This window comes from Rosa rugosa, chromosome 1, assembly GCF_958449725.1.
Source record: "Rosa rugosa chromosome 1, drRosRugo1.1, whole genome shotgun sequence".
In the NCBI taxonomy this organism is placed as follows: Eukaryota; Viridiplantae; Streptophyta; class Magnoliopsida; order Rosales; family Rosaceae; genus Rosa; species Rosa rugosa.
This window is the reverse complement of record NC_084820.1, coordinates 71,361,537-71,377,298: the sequence shown is the minus strand read 5'-3', so window position 1 is coordinate 71,377,298 and position 15,762 is coordinate 71,361,537. Positions and strand designations below refer to the sequence as shown.

The 15,762-nt window shown below is 37.4% G+C and overlaps 4 protein-coding genes across 7 annotated transcripts; all 4 read right to left on the bottom strand.

Moving 5' to 3' along the window:
* Positions 1-57: 57 nt before the first annotated feature.
* LOC133726658 (uncharacterized) lies at positions 58-2,255 on the bottom strand. 2 transcript variants are annotated; one of them, XM_062154253.1, is made up of 8 exons: positions 2,223-2,255; positions 1,944-2,028; positions 1,510-1,748; positions 1,336-1,403; positions 1,141-1,254; positions 930-1,060; positions 388-537; positions 58-306 (listed from the first exon to the last, which is right to left on the bottom strand). In XM_062154253.1, the coding sequence occupies exons 3-8, from the start codon at positions 1,722-1,724 to the stop codon at positions 289-291; spliced, it is 696 nt and encodes a 231-aa protein (XP_062010237.1). In that variant the 5' UTR covers positions 1,725-1,748; positions 1,944-2,028; positions 2,223-2,255; the 3' UTR covers positions 58-288. The 2 variants fall into 2 exon arrangements, with proteins under 2 accessions (XP_062010237.1, XP_062010238.1); XM_062154254.1 differs by having other exon boundaries at positions 1,141-1,230; positions 2,223-2,251.
* A 239-nt stretch (positions 2,256-2,494) lies between these two features.
* LOC133707043 (pentatricopeptide repeat-containing protein At4g35850, mitochondrial-like) lies at positions 2,495-7,197 on the bottom strand. Its single transcript, XM_062132592.1, has 11 exons — positions 6,767-7,197; positions 6,600-6,665; positions 6,409-6,506; positions 6,104-6,221; positions 5,811-6,017; positions 5,209-5,285; positions 4,881-4,974; positions 4,313-4,378; positions 4,136-4,213; positions 3,850-3,951; positions 2,495-3,178 (listed from the first exon to the last, which is right to left on the bottom strand). Exons 1-11 carry the CDS (start codon positions 7,124-7,126, stop codon positions 3,083-3,085), a joined length of 1,362 nt encoding a protein of 453 aa, XP_061988576.1. The 5' UTR covers positions 7,127-7,197; the 3' UTR covers positions 2,495-3,082.
* Positions 7,198-8,659: 1,462 nt separating this feature from the next.
* LOC133707034 (uncharacterized) lies at positions 8,660-9,506 on the bottom strand. The gene has a single exon (XM_062132582.1). It carries the CDS (start codon positions 9,403-9,405, stop codon positions 8,893-8,895), a length of 513 nt encoding a protein of 170 aa, XP_061988566.1. The 5' UTR covers positions 9,406-9,506; the 3' UTR covers positions 8,660-8,892.
* Positions 9,507-11,121: 1,615 nt separating this feature from the next.
* Positions 11,122-15,239, bottom strand: LOC133726657 (E3 ubiquitin-protein ligase RGLG2-like). 3 transcript variants are annotated; one of them, XM_062154251.1, is made up of 12 exons: positions 15,130-15,239; positions 14,382-14,789; positions 14,223-14,307; positions 14,005-14,145; positions 13,797-13,910; positions 13,603-13,700; positions 12,876-12,955; positions 12,693-12,798; positions 12,445-12,572; positions 12,096-12,354; positions 11,627-11,683; positions 11,122-11,548 (listed from the first exon to the last, which is right to left on the bottom strand). In XM_062154251.1, exons 2-12 carry the CDS (start codon positions 14,727-14,729, stop codon positions 11,468-11,470), a joined length of 1,497 nt encoding a protein of 498 aa, XP_062010235.1. In that variant the 5' UTR covers positions 14,730-14,789; positions 15,130-15,239; the 3' UTR covers positions 11,122-11,467. The 3 variants fall into 3 exon arrangements, with proteins under 3 accessions (XP_062010235.1, XP_062010234.1, XP_062010236.1); XM_062154250.1 differs by having other exon boundaries at positions 14,382-14,887; positions 15,130-15,238; XM_062154252.1 differs by having other exon boundaries at positions 14,382-14,731; positions 15,130-15,232.
* Between the last annotated feature and the right edge of the window lie 523 nt (positions 15,240-15,762).

The following is a 15,762-nucleotide window of genomic DNA, read 5'->3' as shown; positions in this document are numbered from 1 at the left end:
GGATTGCTCTTTTTAAGTACAACCTTTCACCTTTGATCCTTTTGTTTTGGCTAGAATAAGAACAACAATGAAAGGTGATTCGTAAATCGTAATAGAATGTTATAGATAGTTTCTACTGTATGCTGGAATTTGTGATCCAAATACAGAACATACTCCCCGCTAATCACAAACAAAATTGAACTAAACCAAAACCAGAACTCAAAGCACGACCACAATCAGGAGCAATACAACTTCAAACACCTTGGAATTCGGCTTTCAAGCTCCTCCGCTTGAGGTGAAAGTTGAGCACTAAGAACTACCAAATACCTACAAGTGATGTGGAGTAGTTAAGTATTCAGTGACAACCAGATAGATGATATGATTTCTAAACAACAAAATGATGCTCACCCCTGCCAATAGATCTCTAGAGACTGAAGGTTTCTTTTCTGCAGCACGATCTGCAACTGGTGTTTTCTGTCGAAATTGGCGAACTACCTTCAGTGGCTGGTCTACAGGCACATCAGGAGTGGTTCCTGACTCCTCTTGGACCTTCCGCTTCTGTTATACAAAAGAAACAATTGTGTGGAATTATCTAGTTATATACTTAAATGTCAAGCGAAATGATACTGCAGAGATATCATCCAAGAAATTGCATTAATTGGAAGTTTCACAGTTTCTATTGCTAATTATTTATATGTAAGAGAGCCTAAGAGTCGAATCTACACAATGCTAAATACTATTCAGCGAGTAACAGAAGACTGAGGAAGCAGATAAATTCTTCTACTAAAGCAAACTTAGGCCAATTTACAATTGTGAGAGCATGGCAAGACAATGTGAAGTTTTAAACTAATAGTTAAACCAGGTAGCATTTGGCAAAGGCTCCAATAAACTATACTCGCCTCGTTTCATATTGAAACAGACACTCTTCAAATATAATACAGATAGCATACCTTCTTCATTCTTTCTTCTATGGCACTCAACTTACGAGACGTGTCAACCTTAGAGATGTAGAAATCCTGCTCCTTCTTAGCAGCAGAAATTTCTAAAGCTAGCTTTTGCTCCCGCTCGGCGTTCTTGAAAGCTGCAATGCAAGCATTTTGAACACAGGTTACACGTGACCAAAATTAAGCAACCAAACAACATATCATTAAAGGTCTGTACCTATCTCTCCAGTAAGATCATCCCACTTGAATTTACTCAAGTACTTGATATTCCAAAGATCATAGTAGAAAGCAGACCTCTTCTTCCCACCTATACTGATGAAACAAGCAGACACTACAAAATTATTACCCATCATCCACTCAGCAGTAAAAAGTAAAACCGTCAAGCGAAAAATTCCAAGTCACCACTGCATACCTATTTTTTCACCATTTAGCATATTAGCAACTCTCTTAGCAACCCTTTTATCTTTAAATTCAACCCACCTGCACTTGCAAACAAGTACAATCCAATGCTCATACACCAGTAATAACACAATGTCACAATTGCTAACAGATATGAGTACGAAAATGACATCCCACACACACATACCCTTCTGAATAACTATCCATTTGGTGTTTACCGGGGCGGTCACGTTTTTTGACCTGAGCAGAAGGGTTTCTGGGTACAAGATAGATCTTATCCAACTCTCCATAGGGAGAAAGCAAGTGACGAACGACTTTGTGGTCCATGCGAGGAGGGATCCTACCCAAATAGCAGACCCCGGGGGACAAAGATTTCTTCTTTTTGGGCTTGCTGACATCCATGGCGGCTATGCAATCCCTTGAACACTGAAAACAAATTTGATCAGGAAATACTGCAGATTTTGAGGCTTAAAACCAATATAAATTATACCAATCAACATCAGCATACTAGATTCTCACCAATTTTACGGCATTGGTAAATAAAAATGATGACAAATCATTCAATAGTGATAGATGAAATCTATGGAAGCATTCCTAAACCCTAGTACACTGTTTCATTACCTGTGCGCCGCAGCCACTGAATCCAAAGCAATGGTGATCTCTAAGCAGCTCAAAGCTAATCAGCTACACTCCAATATCACTGGTTCTGCTAAAATTCGAAGAAAAAGAAAATGATTAATATTCCGAAGCCAAGTACAGAGAGAAAAAAGAAAGAGCAGAATTGAATGAGTTAAACATGGAGAAGCCGAGAAGGTGATGAAGAAGAATCAACACGAAGAAGCTCGATAGAGTATTAATAAATTCAGGTGATTAAATTGTAGAGAGAGAGAGAGAGATTACCAGTAGGGTTTTGCAGCGAGCGAATGAAAGATTAGAGAGAAGAAGAAGAAGAAGGAAGCGGGTATTTGTTACTTGGGCTTCTTAGTGGGCCTCTGACAACTTTTTTGGGCCTTAAATGTGGAATGTCAATTGGGCGTCTTACTGGGTCACATTCATTATGTATGTTTCTTGTTTAATAATGGTACTGTGGAATGTGCCCAAAAGAAAAAGAATCATTTTGTTTCCAATAATAATATTGGAAAAGACCTAGCTAAAATAAAATGTCATGCAAATGAATACACTCTTTTAGATAAGTTGATGATCAATATTTTATGAACCTAAACCAATTTAGCTGAATCTTTTACAACAATAGTTCCTGATGGACAAATGAAAACACCAGACTCTAAAACTGGCCGATAATGTTTGTGTTTATCAATGAAACAAAGGTAAATGAGGTTATTGCTCTTCCCAGCTTAAGAGCAAAAAATTAAAATCAAGGTTGCTAAAGAGTGGGGTGGAAACCCAAAAAAGAAAAAAGAAGAATTCTACACATTTGTTTTATTAAGCAGAGTACTCTTCAGTCTTCACTATAGTTATTGAAACTTGATGCATCCAGAAAAATGAAGAATAAAAATTTGTCAGGCAAGCTCATTCTGCCGGAAGAGGTGCCCAAAAGCCACAACATGTGAACTCTTAACACACCCCTCACCACGATGGCCTTGAAATGTATGTAAAACATACAAGTATCCACAACACCGACTCGAGGTTCATTTAGCCAACACGGATGAATGTCTTTTTCCTTCTAAACATTAATGATGTCATTGTGTCAGTTCAACGACAACAAACCATGGCGACTAGTCATTGGAGACTGTCATCATCGTTTAATTTGGTCGTCGTCCTCTGAATCTCGAAGAAAGGTTTTCATAAGTACGCTTAACCAGTACTAGTCGTGGATCATCAGCAGGAATCTCGCGTTCCTGCAATTACAGAAGCAAAGGAAGCAATTGTCAAAAATGACACAAATGAAAAGACCCAGCCCATTTTGATGTAAGCTTGAATTTAGATATTGAAAAAACAGAGTTTAATGAACGCAAAAAGAGTATAATGAATTCAAATTCATATCACAGAAACCAAGACAAGTATTTTCTACTACAATTTATTCTAATGGCACTTGTGTGACACCCAGGTTTATTAAGCATATGATCAATTTATATTTGAAGCTACACCACAGGACTTTATTCCAAAACGCACCAAGTGAACATTCCCCCAGTGCCTCTGTTGTAGTTTGAACTTTGGGGTTAGACATTATATGCAAGGATTGGGTTCTACTTAAAATGGCATCACACAATCGTAATAACTGATTCAAATCCATGATGTACTGAAACACAACCAAGAGACAGGAAATAACAAATAACTTTTCCTTCATAAATTTCTGAATAATATTAATATGCAAGTTTGTATGATAATATTCCAGAGCATGAACACACCATAGACTAACACAAGACTCTTATAGCAAGGCAGTAATAGATTTTACATATAAAAACTTAAGCTGGGTTTGCAGTCCACCTGCTAACTATAGTCTGTGCATTTGAACCCAACAATTACGACATAATATAATCAGATGGATGAATGCTCAAGGGAGACTCACTTTCAAGCCATTGTAATATGCTTCTACTGCAGGAAGTTGAGGAGTTACTTTACGAGCTTGCATCAAGTCCCATATATAGTTTGCAGTAGTATAACCTCCAGTCTGCACAAAAGTATGGAAGGTTCACAGTAAGACAGTCCAAAGACTCGAAACAGAAGAAAATGCATATAAGAACATGACAGATAAAGAACATTCTTATCCTTTTTTGAAACTCAACATGACTCTATATGGAAAAACATAACAGTAATAAAGAGAACTCTGAAGTTAAAAGGAATTCTTTGCACACCTTTTCACCGGCAGCTGCAAGGAGAAGATCAGTCCCTTGTCTTGGGAACAAGTAAAAGTTCCTGGAATTCATATCTTCCTGCATTGATATAAAATGGAATAAGTAATGGACGAAACCATGATCTAAAATGTAAAACACTGCTATACGAAATAAGGCGCTTCCATTCCCCAACCATACCAATGCCTTTTGGGCAATTTGCATTCCCTTAGGAGTATATCCAATCATGGCGCCCTCTGCAAGTGTCTACAGTAAATAACAGGCCAGATATTAGAGCATTCATATTGTCTGTGGAAGTGAACAAAAGACACTATATCATGTTGGGCAGCAATGCCTAATCCTAGAATCAGAATATATTAAGTGATAATAAGCCAAAATCGCAAACAAATTAGTCAGAACATACTTCAATTCTGCAATATTTAGTGGGCAGGAAAAAATGGGAAAATTACAATAGTTTCTGATGCAGATGTTTTCACTATACTTTTTAGGGAACAAAGTCTTGAGATACAAATTACTAGAATATTTATTTAGGGGGAGACGTTGTAGGGGTTACGGTGATAAATCTGACTAACAAAACGTTCACGTTAGCTAATCAACAACAAAGGTGATATATTGCAGATAAGATTGTCCACGCCTGAGCACATTATTTCTAACCTTCGATGTTTGTCTAAGAGTCAAGACCAATGGAACAATGTATATAAAGAAACCAAATGTTGACTCAAGATAATGTCTTTGTTGCAAAACTCACTGTATAGAGTTCTGGTACAGGAGGCCTTCCTGACTTCATATATTCATCAAGCGTTTGCCAACCACGATCAATATCCCCACAGTTCAAATAGCATCTGAATTGAAAGGACAGCAAAAAACTTAAACAGAAAAATAGATTGATGTATGTTGAACTCCAAGTCACCAAAAAAGAATTGATTAAACATTAGTGCACTCTGAATCAAATCGAACTCGAAGGCATTTATAATCTCAGTAGATAAACATAATAGTTTGCTTGTACTATGCATTGCATCTATGAAGGTTAATCAAACTATATAGAAACTTAAAGAAAATTGTCAACAAGTACATACCTCATAGTTTGAATCACAATATAGGTATCAGGAAATTTCCCATCCTTTTTTAGCATGTCCAAAAGAGCTTCCATCACCTAGCAGTAGTAAACAAATGAAATACACAACTTGAAAATCAGAGGTTTTTTATGTGTGCTAGGACCATTAATCAATCTTTATTGCAAGTGGAAATGAAAAAGTAGTCATATTAAGCATTCTAATATAGTGTGGTAACTATCATTAAACTCAGCAATCCTTGCAATAAATGTTGAACTTGAAAAACAAGGAAGTTTATGACCTTCTACTTTTCATTGTGGATCATTTGATAAAAAATAATATATAAAAAATAAAAAATAAATAAAAAATAATAAATAAAACAAACTAAAAGGCTAAGGATTATGAATCCATGAAATGCGACAACTTTGCTAAAAACTCAAGAACCATGCAATGGAAGTTCAAGCATAAAGTGCTAGCTTGTCATGCATAGATACATGTTTTTCCACATAACCGAAAAAGTAATCACAAAAATCAACAAGAACCGCCAAGAAAACAATGCAGGTACAAAGTATAAATTGGTTTCTCTACAAAAATTGAACTGAGATAATAGAGATATAAAATAGTACCTCAACATTTCGAAGGTCCGCACAAGCATGAAATGCAACATGATACACAGTTAGGGGCCTATTCAAAAATCCACGCCTATTAATATACTCAGCTGTTGGCATGTTATACAACTCCTCTTCTGTTACCCCCGTCATTACATTTTGAGCTGTTTCACTTGAAGCTTCCACCGATGACCACTCTTTTGACCGCTCCACAAACTCTATAATCTTACCACAAAAGCAGAATATTAGAGAACTTCAAGAATAACAAAATAAGAGCTTATTTATAGCACAGTCAACAATTGAATAATTACTTTGGCAGCATAATCATCTGGTAAGGGTGTCTTGTTCCTCAGTGCAGTTATAAGTCCCGCATAGCAAAACTTATTTAACCCAAGACCAGCAGCAGTCATGTCGCGGACAATTGCATACCTGCAGATGCAGATCACATTGTTAATTCCAATACGCATTCAACATTCATTCCCTAACCCCAATTAGTTTGCAGACACGACAAATTTACACTTAAACCATTGAACTACTGAACACTAGTCCTCGTTCTAATATGTACATTACATAAACAAAACGGTGAACAATAACAGCACAAAAAGTAGTGACATACACTTGATCTAGACGGCCAGCAGCTGCACATGCATTGAGGAGACACATGTAGGTTTGCACCATCGGCTTTACCTTATACTTCTTCATTTCTTCCAAAATCTTCGAATTCAAAAAAGCAAAAACAAATCATCAATTCTCCATCCTACAACCAATGCTTAAAAAAACACACATATAAACAAACCCTAGCTCTACCTGAATCGCCTGCTCCGAGTTCTTGCACTTCCCACACACCGAAATCAACATGTTGTACGAATTGACCTATACACCACAAATCACACACACAAATGCAATTAACACACAAACATAAAACCTCACAGAAAATCGGAATTCAGCGAAAACCGAGAAGCAAGCAAACCTACATCAGGAACCAAGCCCATGGATTTCATCTGCTCGGTGAAGTAGAACGCGTCCTGCAAGCGAGCCCCTTTCATGGACCCCAAAATGAGCGAGTGGAAGGTGTCTCGGTCCGGCTGGACTCCGTCGAGCGACATGTCATCGTAGACGTCTCTCAGAAGAAAAGAGAACCTTCTCTGCGCAGTGATGGAGTTAACGACGCCGTTGTACTCCGTGACATTGTTGGCGTAGTTTCTCCTCTTGTATTCCTCCGTCTCAGCCGGAGCCGGAGCCGGAGCCGGAGTAGAAGCCAGGTGTCTCCGGCCGATGGCACGAAGAAATAGTGACCGGTGAGAAGCACCGGAAATTGATCGGAGGAGTGTCATGGTTGCTGAATCTGAGTGAGAGTTGTCTCTCTAAAACCTCAGAATCCCAAACCCTTTGCTTCGTTTTGTTTCATTTCTGCTTTGCAGAGTGGATAAAACGCGCCGTTTTGGGTGCGGATCATTTAGCATAAAGCCCAGTCATGAGGCCCAAAACAGCATCCTAACTGAAGGTGAATCAAACCAAAGCCCACTGTGGGTAAAATTTCAGATAGACATTATATAACAAGTTTGAAGTCCAAATGGCGTGACATTTGATGTGATAGATGACACATCATTGTATTGAAGATCGCTATGCTTGCAGCTCACATCATAGACGTCATCAAATTTGGTACAAATATAGGATATCAAACATTTTTCTATGATTTGGTGAGGATCTTAAGTGATTTGGATGAAGTGTGACCGTGTGAGAGAAAAGAATGAGACAAAAGTTGCTCTCAAATAATTTTGATTTTTTCCTATGATAAAATTTTGACCTCAAAAACTGGCTTTAATAGTAAATTCCTAACGGTCAGAATAAGATCCATAAAATCATATATCAAATTAAATCTTTAACAAGTATGTTTATTAGGTCTATAATCGATCAACATTGATCTTGTACAGAAGCAAACTAGCCTCTCATCTGACCCATCACTAGGTTTCATTAAACTCTTTCTTGCCGTTGCACCTTGCTCCAATGGGATACACTCCAAGTTCTCTACTTCCCTTTCGTTAAAACCAGTAGCTAGGTTTCATTAGATGAACAAGTTTGAAGCATTATAACATTCTAGGGTTTCTTGTGATGCATCACTAGAGGAGAGAGAAAAAAAGGTAGGTCGATTTCATCTATCAATATTATTATGACACGTTCATGTATATATATTATTGATTGCTGATCGGAGCTCCATCCTTTGAATTAAGGAATTCACAAGTGGTCGCGACTATTCCCACCTGCCACTTGCTTTTGCCTTGATTAGTTTTTGGACTAAACAGTTACACTGCATGTGCATCATCAATGTACAAATGTACAATAGCGTGCCCATAAATTCTTTCATCACTAATTTCTCATTTTCATTTTCACGTTCATAATCAAGTAGAATTATAATTCCAACATTGTATAGGTCATGGGTTCGATTCTCACTGACATATGTAAGGGTGGGGTGGGTTAAGAGTTTTTTTTTTTTTTTTTTTTTTTTTTTTAAAAAAAAAAAAGTAGAATGTTTTAAATCGAATCTCAAATTGTAACATGTTAGATCCTAGTCATGTCTATTCAGTTAGCGAGTATACGACTATCTAGTCGCACAATATAAATTTTATATTCGTAAGTAGAATGTCTTAATTCGACCGGAAAAAAAGAAGAATTATTGTATAATATATAGTAAAAGTAATACTGCCCTATTCATTCGTTGGTTTTGTAGATATCCACCGTGTCATCATCTAGTTACATATTAGATAGTCAACAACAATATTTCTCTTCAGTTCAATTAATTAGAGCATTTTCCTTCGAGTCAGTTAGCTAAAAGTTATACAACTAAAAGCATAATTCAGACAGTGTTGGTAAATTGCATCATGGACTTCATCGTTTTATTCCCACATAATTTAAAAACTTTCTTAGACAACCAAACACCGGATGATAGTTTCTGAATTGTTATAAGCACTTTTTTTGCAAGAAGCAAACATGCACCGGGCTTTCTGTGCTTCTAACAAAAGCACTTTGAATTGAGCCCGACGAAAACAAAGATAATATTCAGATCGAAAATAAAAATAAAAATACTAATACTACTAATAAATTAGTTTCTTGGATAGGTATACCCCATTCCTGTTGTCCTCGAAGGGAAGTTCTGAAACTGAAGGTGGTGGTGGTGGTGTTGCTTCTGTTCCCCACCTGCTCCGGCGAGATTGCTCCGGCTGTGATCAAGGCACTTCAACGACGAAGGATTGACCTGCAAGAACATATAGTTCCCGGCAAACAGATCGCCAAACTGAGACTGCCCATCCTTTAATCTCTTCACTACTTTCTGGCACGAAACTCTGAGATGACTACAAGCCAACTTGATCTTCCTCCTCAGCCGCAACAACCTCCTCAAGCTCACGACTCTCCTTCTCAGCCTGAACCTCCTCCTGAGGCTAACACTCGGCACCAGCCTCGACTTGAGCTTGTACCAATTGATAATGCTGCTACTAGTACTCTTGGCCTTCGTGACCACCACCCTCTCCTTCTCGAAATCGTAGTAACCGTCGTCGTCGTCGTGCTGCCTCAATCTCTGGTATCTGGGGAGCTTGGCGGCACCGAAGGTCGTCATTTCTAGGTAGATGTTGGTAATTAAGAAAGTTATGTGACGATCGGTGGAGGAATATGTGGAGAATGAGTAGTATTATCACTATTATGTGCTGTTGAGCGGTCGGTTTTCTTAGGTAATTAATAATGTGATGTAAAAGAAGGCAAAGTTGGTTCGGGAGCCAGCTAGCTATTAAGTTTGCATTAAATGAAACGAACAAGGTGGCTGGCGAGTCCATTTTGCTGCTGCTGCTGGTGGACTGGTGGTGAAGGACTGAAGGTGCAAAATTACTGCAAATCATTAACCATTTTGCTTTTGTAATTCTTGTTCTGGTTAACAAAAAAGTGAAATCGGAGATTCACAAGATAAAATAAATCGTTATTTTGAAATTCGGCAATTTTGCACGTTAAAATTATCGATTTGAGTTTACATGTTGAGAAAAATACATTTATTTTACTGTTACTACTATACACACGTGTTTATGTGTCGTTTTTGTATTATTCTTTGAGATTAACTATTTTTACATATGCAAGCATAAGTTTGAGTCGCACTTAACTTTGGACTAATAAGAGATTACAGTTCCTAGTTAGGTTAATAAGCTCAACTGACCATGACACCAGAAGCATGATGAATGAGAATGTGAAACCTAGCTGAAAGCACAAGAAAGCAATTTCTCGTTTGGTTTACGAAATAAGTTGATACAGTGTAAACTAACTTCTAAACTATTTTGTTTGATTTTTCTACACATTTTTTCATTTCATTTAAGCACATGTTAGTTATTTTTGTTAATGAAATCACACTCAACTAGGATCGAGTTACCATGGGGGTAGGAGTGAAATTCTTTGATCCTCTTTAACTGGAAATAAAAAAAAAATCACACTCAACTACAAAAATTCTCAAAAAAAAAAAAAAAAACAACAACAACAACAACAAAAAATTTCTGCCCCACAACATCGCTCGGGTTATCTTGCTAGTCAAAGACTAAAGCATAGGGAAAAAAATTGATAAATGCAAATAGATAAAAAAACGTCTCAAGAGTCGAGGAAGCGTCTTTTTCCATCGTCTCTATTTCGCGAATAAAATAATTGGAAGACAGTGTTTAGTGCACATCATCAACTATAGATCCAAGGTAACGAAATGGAAGACTTTTTGAAAGCTATCAATCGAGAACTCAAGATAGACAACAATAAATTTCTGCCCCACAACATCGCTCAGGTTATCTTGCTAGTCAAAGACTAAAGCATAGGGGAAAAAAATTGATAAATGCAAATAGATAAAAAAAACGTCTCAAGAGTCGAGGAGGCGTCTTTTTCCATCGTCTCTATTTCGCGAATAAAATAATTGGAAGACAGTGTTTAGTGCACATCATCAACTATAGATCCAAGGTAACGAAATGGAAGACTTTTTGAAAGCTAATAATCGCGAACTCAAGATAGACGTTGTGTCATCATCAACCATCGTATGAATGAATAATGTGAATCATAAATAGTACACCCACCATAGATTTAGTATTGAATTGTTTGTGTTCAATATGTAGGTGAAGAGCTTAGTAAATGATCACATCACAACACACAAGCATCAACCAAAGAAAGCGTCAAGATCAACCTCCTTTTTCCATATATACATACGGCCATTTCTTTTCCATTTGGCACAAAAAGAAATAGTATAGAGTCCATCATGTGCTCTTGGTTTCAAAGTAGATCACCGACAAAAGGGACTTGAACGAAAGCGTGATCAACCTCCTCTGAAATTACCACAAGTACTATATATCTTCATGCTTACTATCATTTGTTTCAAATTACTTTATATAGCCTCTGCTACAAGCAACAACAATCTATCCAATCACTGGAAAAAAAGATGAAGAAGAAGAAGATAAGACACGAGACCTGCAGCATCTACAAGCCAATTACAAGAATGTACAGATGGTGGCGATATTTCAATTCCTTAAGTTGTAAATTCGGCACCCTGATCGTCTATAGAAGGAATGGATTACAAGGAATATACTGACCCCAAAAGAACAAATAAAATCAAAGAATGTCAGCAGCCTTCACAGATGAGATGAAAATTATACGGAAGAAGCAGCTCGTTAATAGAGTTTTATTCTGGTCTGGATTGGGCTTCGGCATATCGGGCACGTCTGAAGATCTTGCCCGCATTCGCAACACGTCTGAAACAACATAAAATATATTTAAATAAATACGACAAGAGCTAGGATTACCTCTTGAGAGATTTCAAATTAAAATACCTGATGCCCACAACCAAAGGCCATGTCTTTTGAATTTGTAAGGCAGATGGGGCAGACCTGTTCAAGACCATGTAAAATGTTAACCCCAGTCATCGAGACTAAGGAACACAGTAGATCACAGTATAACATAAGCATGCAAGCGAAATAAAATGCTTTAAGGCTCCCATAAAATTGATCGTACAATAAACGTCAAAACACAGCTACTACTTAGATGGACAATCATGTAGACATGTATGCACTAAATCCTCTTGTATACACAAATCCAGATAATCCAAGTTCTACAAGTAGCATTCAAATGTCGTCAACTTGTTGCATTATCTCTGGTTGTCGTGCTAGACCAACTTGTTCATGGTCGACAGACATATATTATCACTAGACGAATAATACACGCAATTATTCGTGAGTGCCAGTTAATCCCTCATTATAAACATGATAAACCCAGTTCCAGATGAAGGCCATGTTTGCATACCTGATTATCATAAGTAGAACTGGTAGCAGGTGGAGCTGAAGCTGTACTGAAAGAACTGCTGTCTTCATAATAAGGAGGAACACTGGGCTCATGAGAAGGTTTCGAACTGCTGTCTTCATAATAAGGAGGAACACTGGGATGAGAAGGTTTCGAACTGCTGAAGGATGATGCACCATACAAAGGTTTCGAACTGTTCAAAGATGCACCATGGAGAGGTGGTGGGAGAGGAACCCTGTGGGGAGAATTGCCCTTCTGACCACTGCCCATTTTAAAGAAGCAATTAAATAAGAATAATCAACCACAGTAATCAAAAGCCTCTAGAAATGAGAAAGATAGGGAATGTTGTTACCCCAAGAGATTAAGCTCTATCGTTGCTTTATACTGAGTCGGAATTTCCATCAATGCTGCTAGAGCAAATTCAGTCTCCTTTCGCAAAGATGACAATTTCTTTGACATAATTTCCGTAAAGTTCACAAACTAAAAAACAAGAAAGTACACGTGCCATCAAATTCATATATTTTATAATCCTCATAAAACAAACAAAAAGAAGATCATGAGTCACAGAAACAAAAACCTGTTCAATTGCTAAACACTTACTTGGAAATTATCAAATGCCCGAGCAGGAATGTTGTCATCAAACTCTTTCATCATGTCCCAGGGTCCATCTCCAACACCAACCAATATAATTGATAGAGGGAACTTGCTGTGATGAAACAAGAAGAAATGGTTGGACAAACAACAACGTAGCAATACCAGAAATGACAAAAGTACTACACTAACCTTGCTTCAACAATTGCATCAACTGTCTTCTGTTCCTGTGAACTTAGCCTGCCACGCTCAGTATCAACACTTCTAGTTACCTGAGGAAATCACCACTTTAATGAGATGATGTATTGTCGGAACTTACAATAATAATAAAATCAATGCCACTTCAAAGCTTTCATCGAACAGATAATGCCATATTAACTAGAATAATTGATCTTCTGTACTACACCATTTACTCATTTAGTGAATCAACCGAGGCAATACAATTCAGGATAGCAAGGATTAGTATAGCTTCTTTATTAATAGGACACCTGTATGACTACTGATTCATAAAGATTATTCCAGCGTCTATGCCACGAACCTAATGTAGTATACAATTTAAAGTCTAAGAAAGAGAGCCAGTGCAAGCTGGTATCTCATGCCATGGTAGCAGTAAACATTCATGTTTTTTGAAACTACAAGCACTCAAAGGTCGACTCTTCATATGGCCGGACTGTAAACACTAACAAATAACTTCTCAGCAGAAAAGAAATGAATTTCCTTTGGATAATTAATTTACAATACACAAGATCAATTTTGACTTGAAAATTGCAATTTCATGAAAAATAGCTCGGTATTTGTTTCGTTGAGTTAGTCGCACACATTTTCCAATTTTAATGGCAAAGTTGTAGGTTGATCGGCATGTATGGTACTCTATTTGCATAATAAAAAAATAAAATAAAAATAAAACGAGGCAAAATACCTGGCCATCTGCAATTATCAATAGGACATGGTATTGGCCACCACTCTGCTCAACAATAGTCATGGCCATTTCAATTACAGGTGCAAATGAAGTCGGTCCTGCCAAAATTAACAACAATAAATGTACTGTGACTGCTTAGCTAGGATGAGAACTACTTCAAGCAACAAACAGATACTAGGAGTCATCAGTGAAACCTGCAAGGCGAAGATGAGGAACAATTTCCTTGTAGCGAGTCAATACTTCCTCAAACCCATTGCAATGTTGATCGTTTGGGTAGAAACTAAAAACATCTTGATCATGGGTTGTTGCTGCCAAGTAACAGAAGTAGTTCTTTTCAGTCTCACTCAAAAGAACAAAATCTTGGAGAATCAAAACGACAGTAAGTGAGGATTTATATATTACCATCTCCAAAACCATAACACGGAATCATGTTATCCTCATCAAAAGCAGCCAAGGTTTTTCCAATAATGGTAATTGCATGTTCATAGGGATTTAGACCATCCCCAATGTGATGCAAGCTTCTTCTGTTATACGAGCTCTTGCCTATATTCACTAACCCCTGTCAGAATACACTCCATACATATTCCACTCCATAAATTCAATGGCATAAAAGTCCTCACCTGTCCACTCATTGCTCTTTGTGAAATCAATTCCGACTATTAGATTCGAAGACTCAAGTCCAGCACGTGCAAGAGCCTCAGTCACCTACAAAATAATTGACCATTATTGTAACTATGTAAGAAACTTCAACCAAAACCAACACACTTACAACAGAGTACCTCCTCGAGGGAATTGTAACTGTCAGCAATTCTCGAATATCTCCTGTCCAGCTTCCTTTGCCCCCCATAATCCGGCGGCTGCTGCGGGGGATTGGAATACTGTGATGATGATGATGGATAGGATGGCTGCTGGGGTGGATGATAAGCCTGAGTTTCTTGACCATCATCCTGCCGCGGCGGCGGATATGAATACTGTGATGGAGGATAGGACTGCTGAGGTGCATACCCCTGACTCTCTACATATGGTGATTGAACTGGAGGATATCCACTCCAAGAAGAAGACGACGACCTAGACCCATAACTATTCTGCCTCAAACTCCCATCCTCTTTTGAACTCCTGCCACCCATATCTAAAACAAAAAACCCTCCTCACAATGCAGCTCACGAAATCAACGCGAAAATTTACACCTACCAAAAACCCAGAAATCTCAAAACTTTGATTACAGCAAATCCTAAACCTATATATAAACAGAGAAATCACAGTCCTGGAAGCTTCGTTGATTTTCCTGCACCAAATAAAACTACTACCCAAATAAGGAAACGAAGTTGGACACGCCTCTGGTTTCATGTAACCGACTCACCGACTCGATTTGGGAAACGTAACAGAGTTGGGAACTACTCATCAGGATAATCACTATTCCAGAAAAGTAAATTTTCGAATTTGAATAGAACTAAAAACCCAAGTTACCCAAGAAAGGAAATCAACGGCTACATAATTCAAAATTGAAACACACAAGAACAATCGTACCGTACTCGTAGCAATCTGTGTTTAAGGAAGAAGGTCTCTGAAGACGAGTCCCCGGCCAAGTCTTGCAGTTATTGGTAGGGTGTGAAAGTGACGCTGGATCTAATTATTATTATTATTGACAGTTTAAATATGGCTACGAAAGTGCGAAGCCTTTTTTCTTTTCTTTTTTTGGTAAAAAAAGCCTTTTTTCTTTTTTCACTTCACGTTTTGAAAATAAAATAGGTATATATTGCTTTCTGACCAGATGTCCACATGGAACTTTTGACCAAGTGCACGTTGCTAGTGCAATGATAGTTGTTACTTTTTCTTTTTCTCTTCAGCCCCATAAAAAACAAATTAAAAAATAATAGAATACTTCTATTTATACTTCCATAATTGATATATAAATCTCGTCAGGGACGTTGCAGAGTTTGGAGCATTTACAGTCTGCTTGGAATAATTAAATTCAAATTCATGTTTGAGTTTAGTGTTTATAAGTTTGGAATTTTTTTGAACCGCATCAATTAATATAAATGATCTATGCGTTGATGAGCACATTTTATATCATGTTAATATCCCTGATTTATATTTGTTAGTAACTTATTTTTATTACTTTGAGTTATTTAGTTTGTTATTGTGTTTTTATAAGTTTTT

What these genes read in the sequence shown, in the direction of transcription:
- LOC133726658 (XM_062154253.1), bottom strand. Translation starts at nt 1,724, where the DNA reads ATGGATGTCAGCAAGCCCAAAAAGAAGAAATCTTTGTCCCCCGGGGTC. An exon ending in GCTAAATGGTGAAAAAATAG is followed by an intron (nt 1,255 to 1,335) that starts GTATGCAGTGGT and finishes ATAATTTTGTAG; the next exon opens with TGTCTGCTTGTTTCATCAGT. An exon ending in TGATCTTACTGGAGAGATAG is followed by an intron (nt 1,061 to 1,140) that starts GTACAGACCTTT and finishes CTTGCATTGCAG; the next exon opens with CTTTCAAGAACGCCGAGCGG.
- LOC133707043 (XM_062132592.1), bottom strand. Translation starts at nt 7,126, where the DNA reads ATGACACTCCTCCGATCAATTTCCGGTGCTTCTCACCGGTCACTATTT. An exon ending in GCTGGCCGTCTAGATCAAGT is followed by an intron (nt 6,222 to 6,408) that starts GTATGTCACTAC and finishes CTGCATCTGCAG; the next exon opens with GTATGCAATTGTCCGCGACA. An exon ending in CATATTACAATGGCTTGAAA is followed by an intron (nt 3,179 to 3,849) that starts GTGAGTCTCCCT and finishes CTGTAATTGCAG; the next exon opens with GAACGCGAGATTCCTGCTGA.
- LOC133707034 (XM_062132582.1), bottom strand. Translation starts at nt 9,405, where the DNA reads ATGACGACCTTCGGTGCCGCCAAGCTCCCCAGATACCAGAGATTGAGG.
- LOC133726657 (XM_062154251.1), bottom strand. Translation starts at nt 14,729, where the DNA reads ATGGGTGGCAGGAGTTCAAAAGAGGATGGGAGTTTGAGGCAGAATAGT. An exon ending in GTTACAATTCCCTCGAGGAG is followed by an intron (nt 14,308 to 14,381) that starts GTACTCTGTTGT and finishes ATTATTTTGTAG; the next exon opens with GTGACTGAGGCTCTTGCACG. An exon ending in GATGCAATTGTTGAAGCAAG is followed by an intron (nt 12,799 to 12,875) that starts GTTAGTGTAGTA and finishes GTTTCATCACAG; the next exon opens with CAAGTTCCCTCTATCAATTA.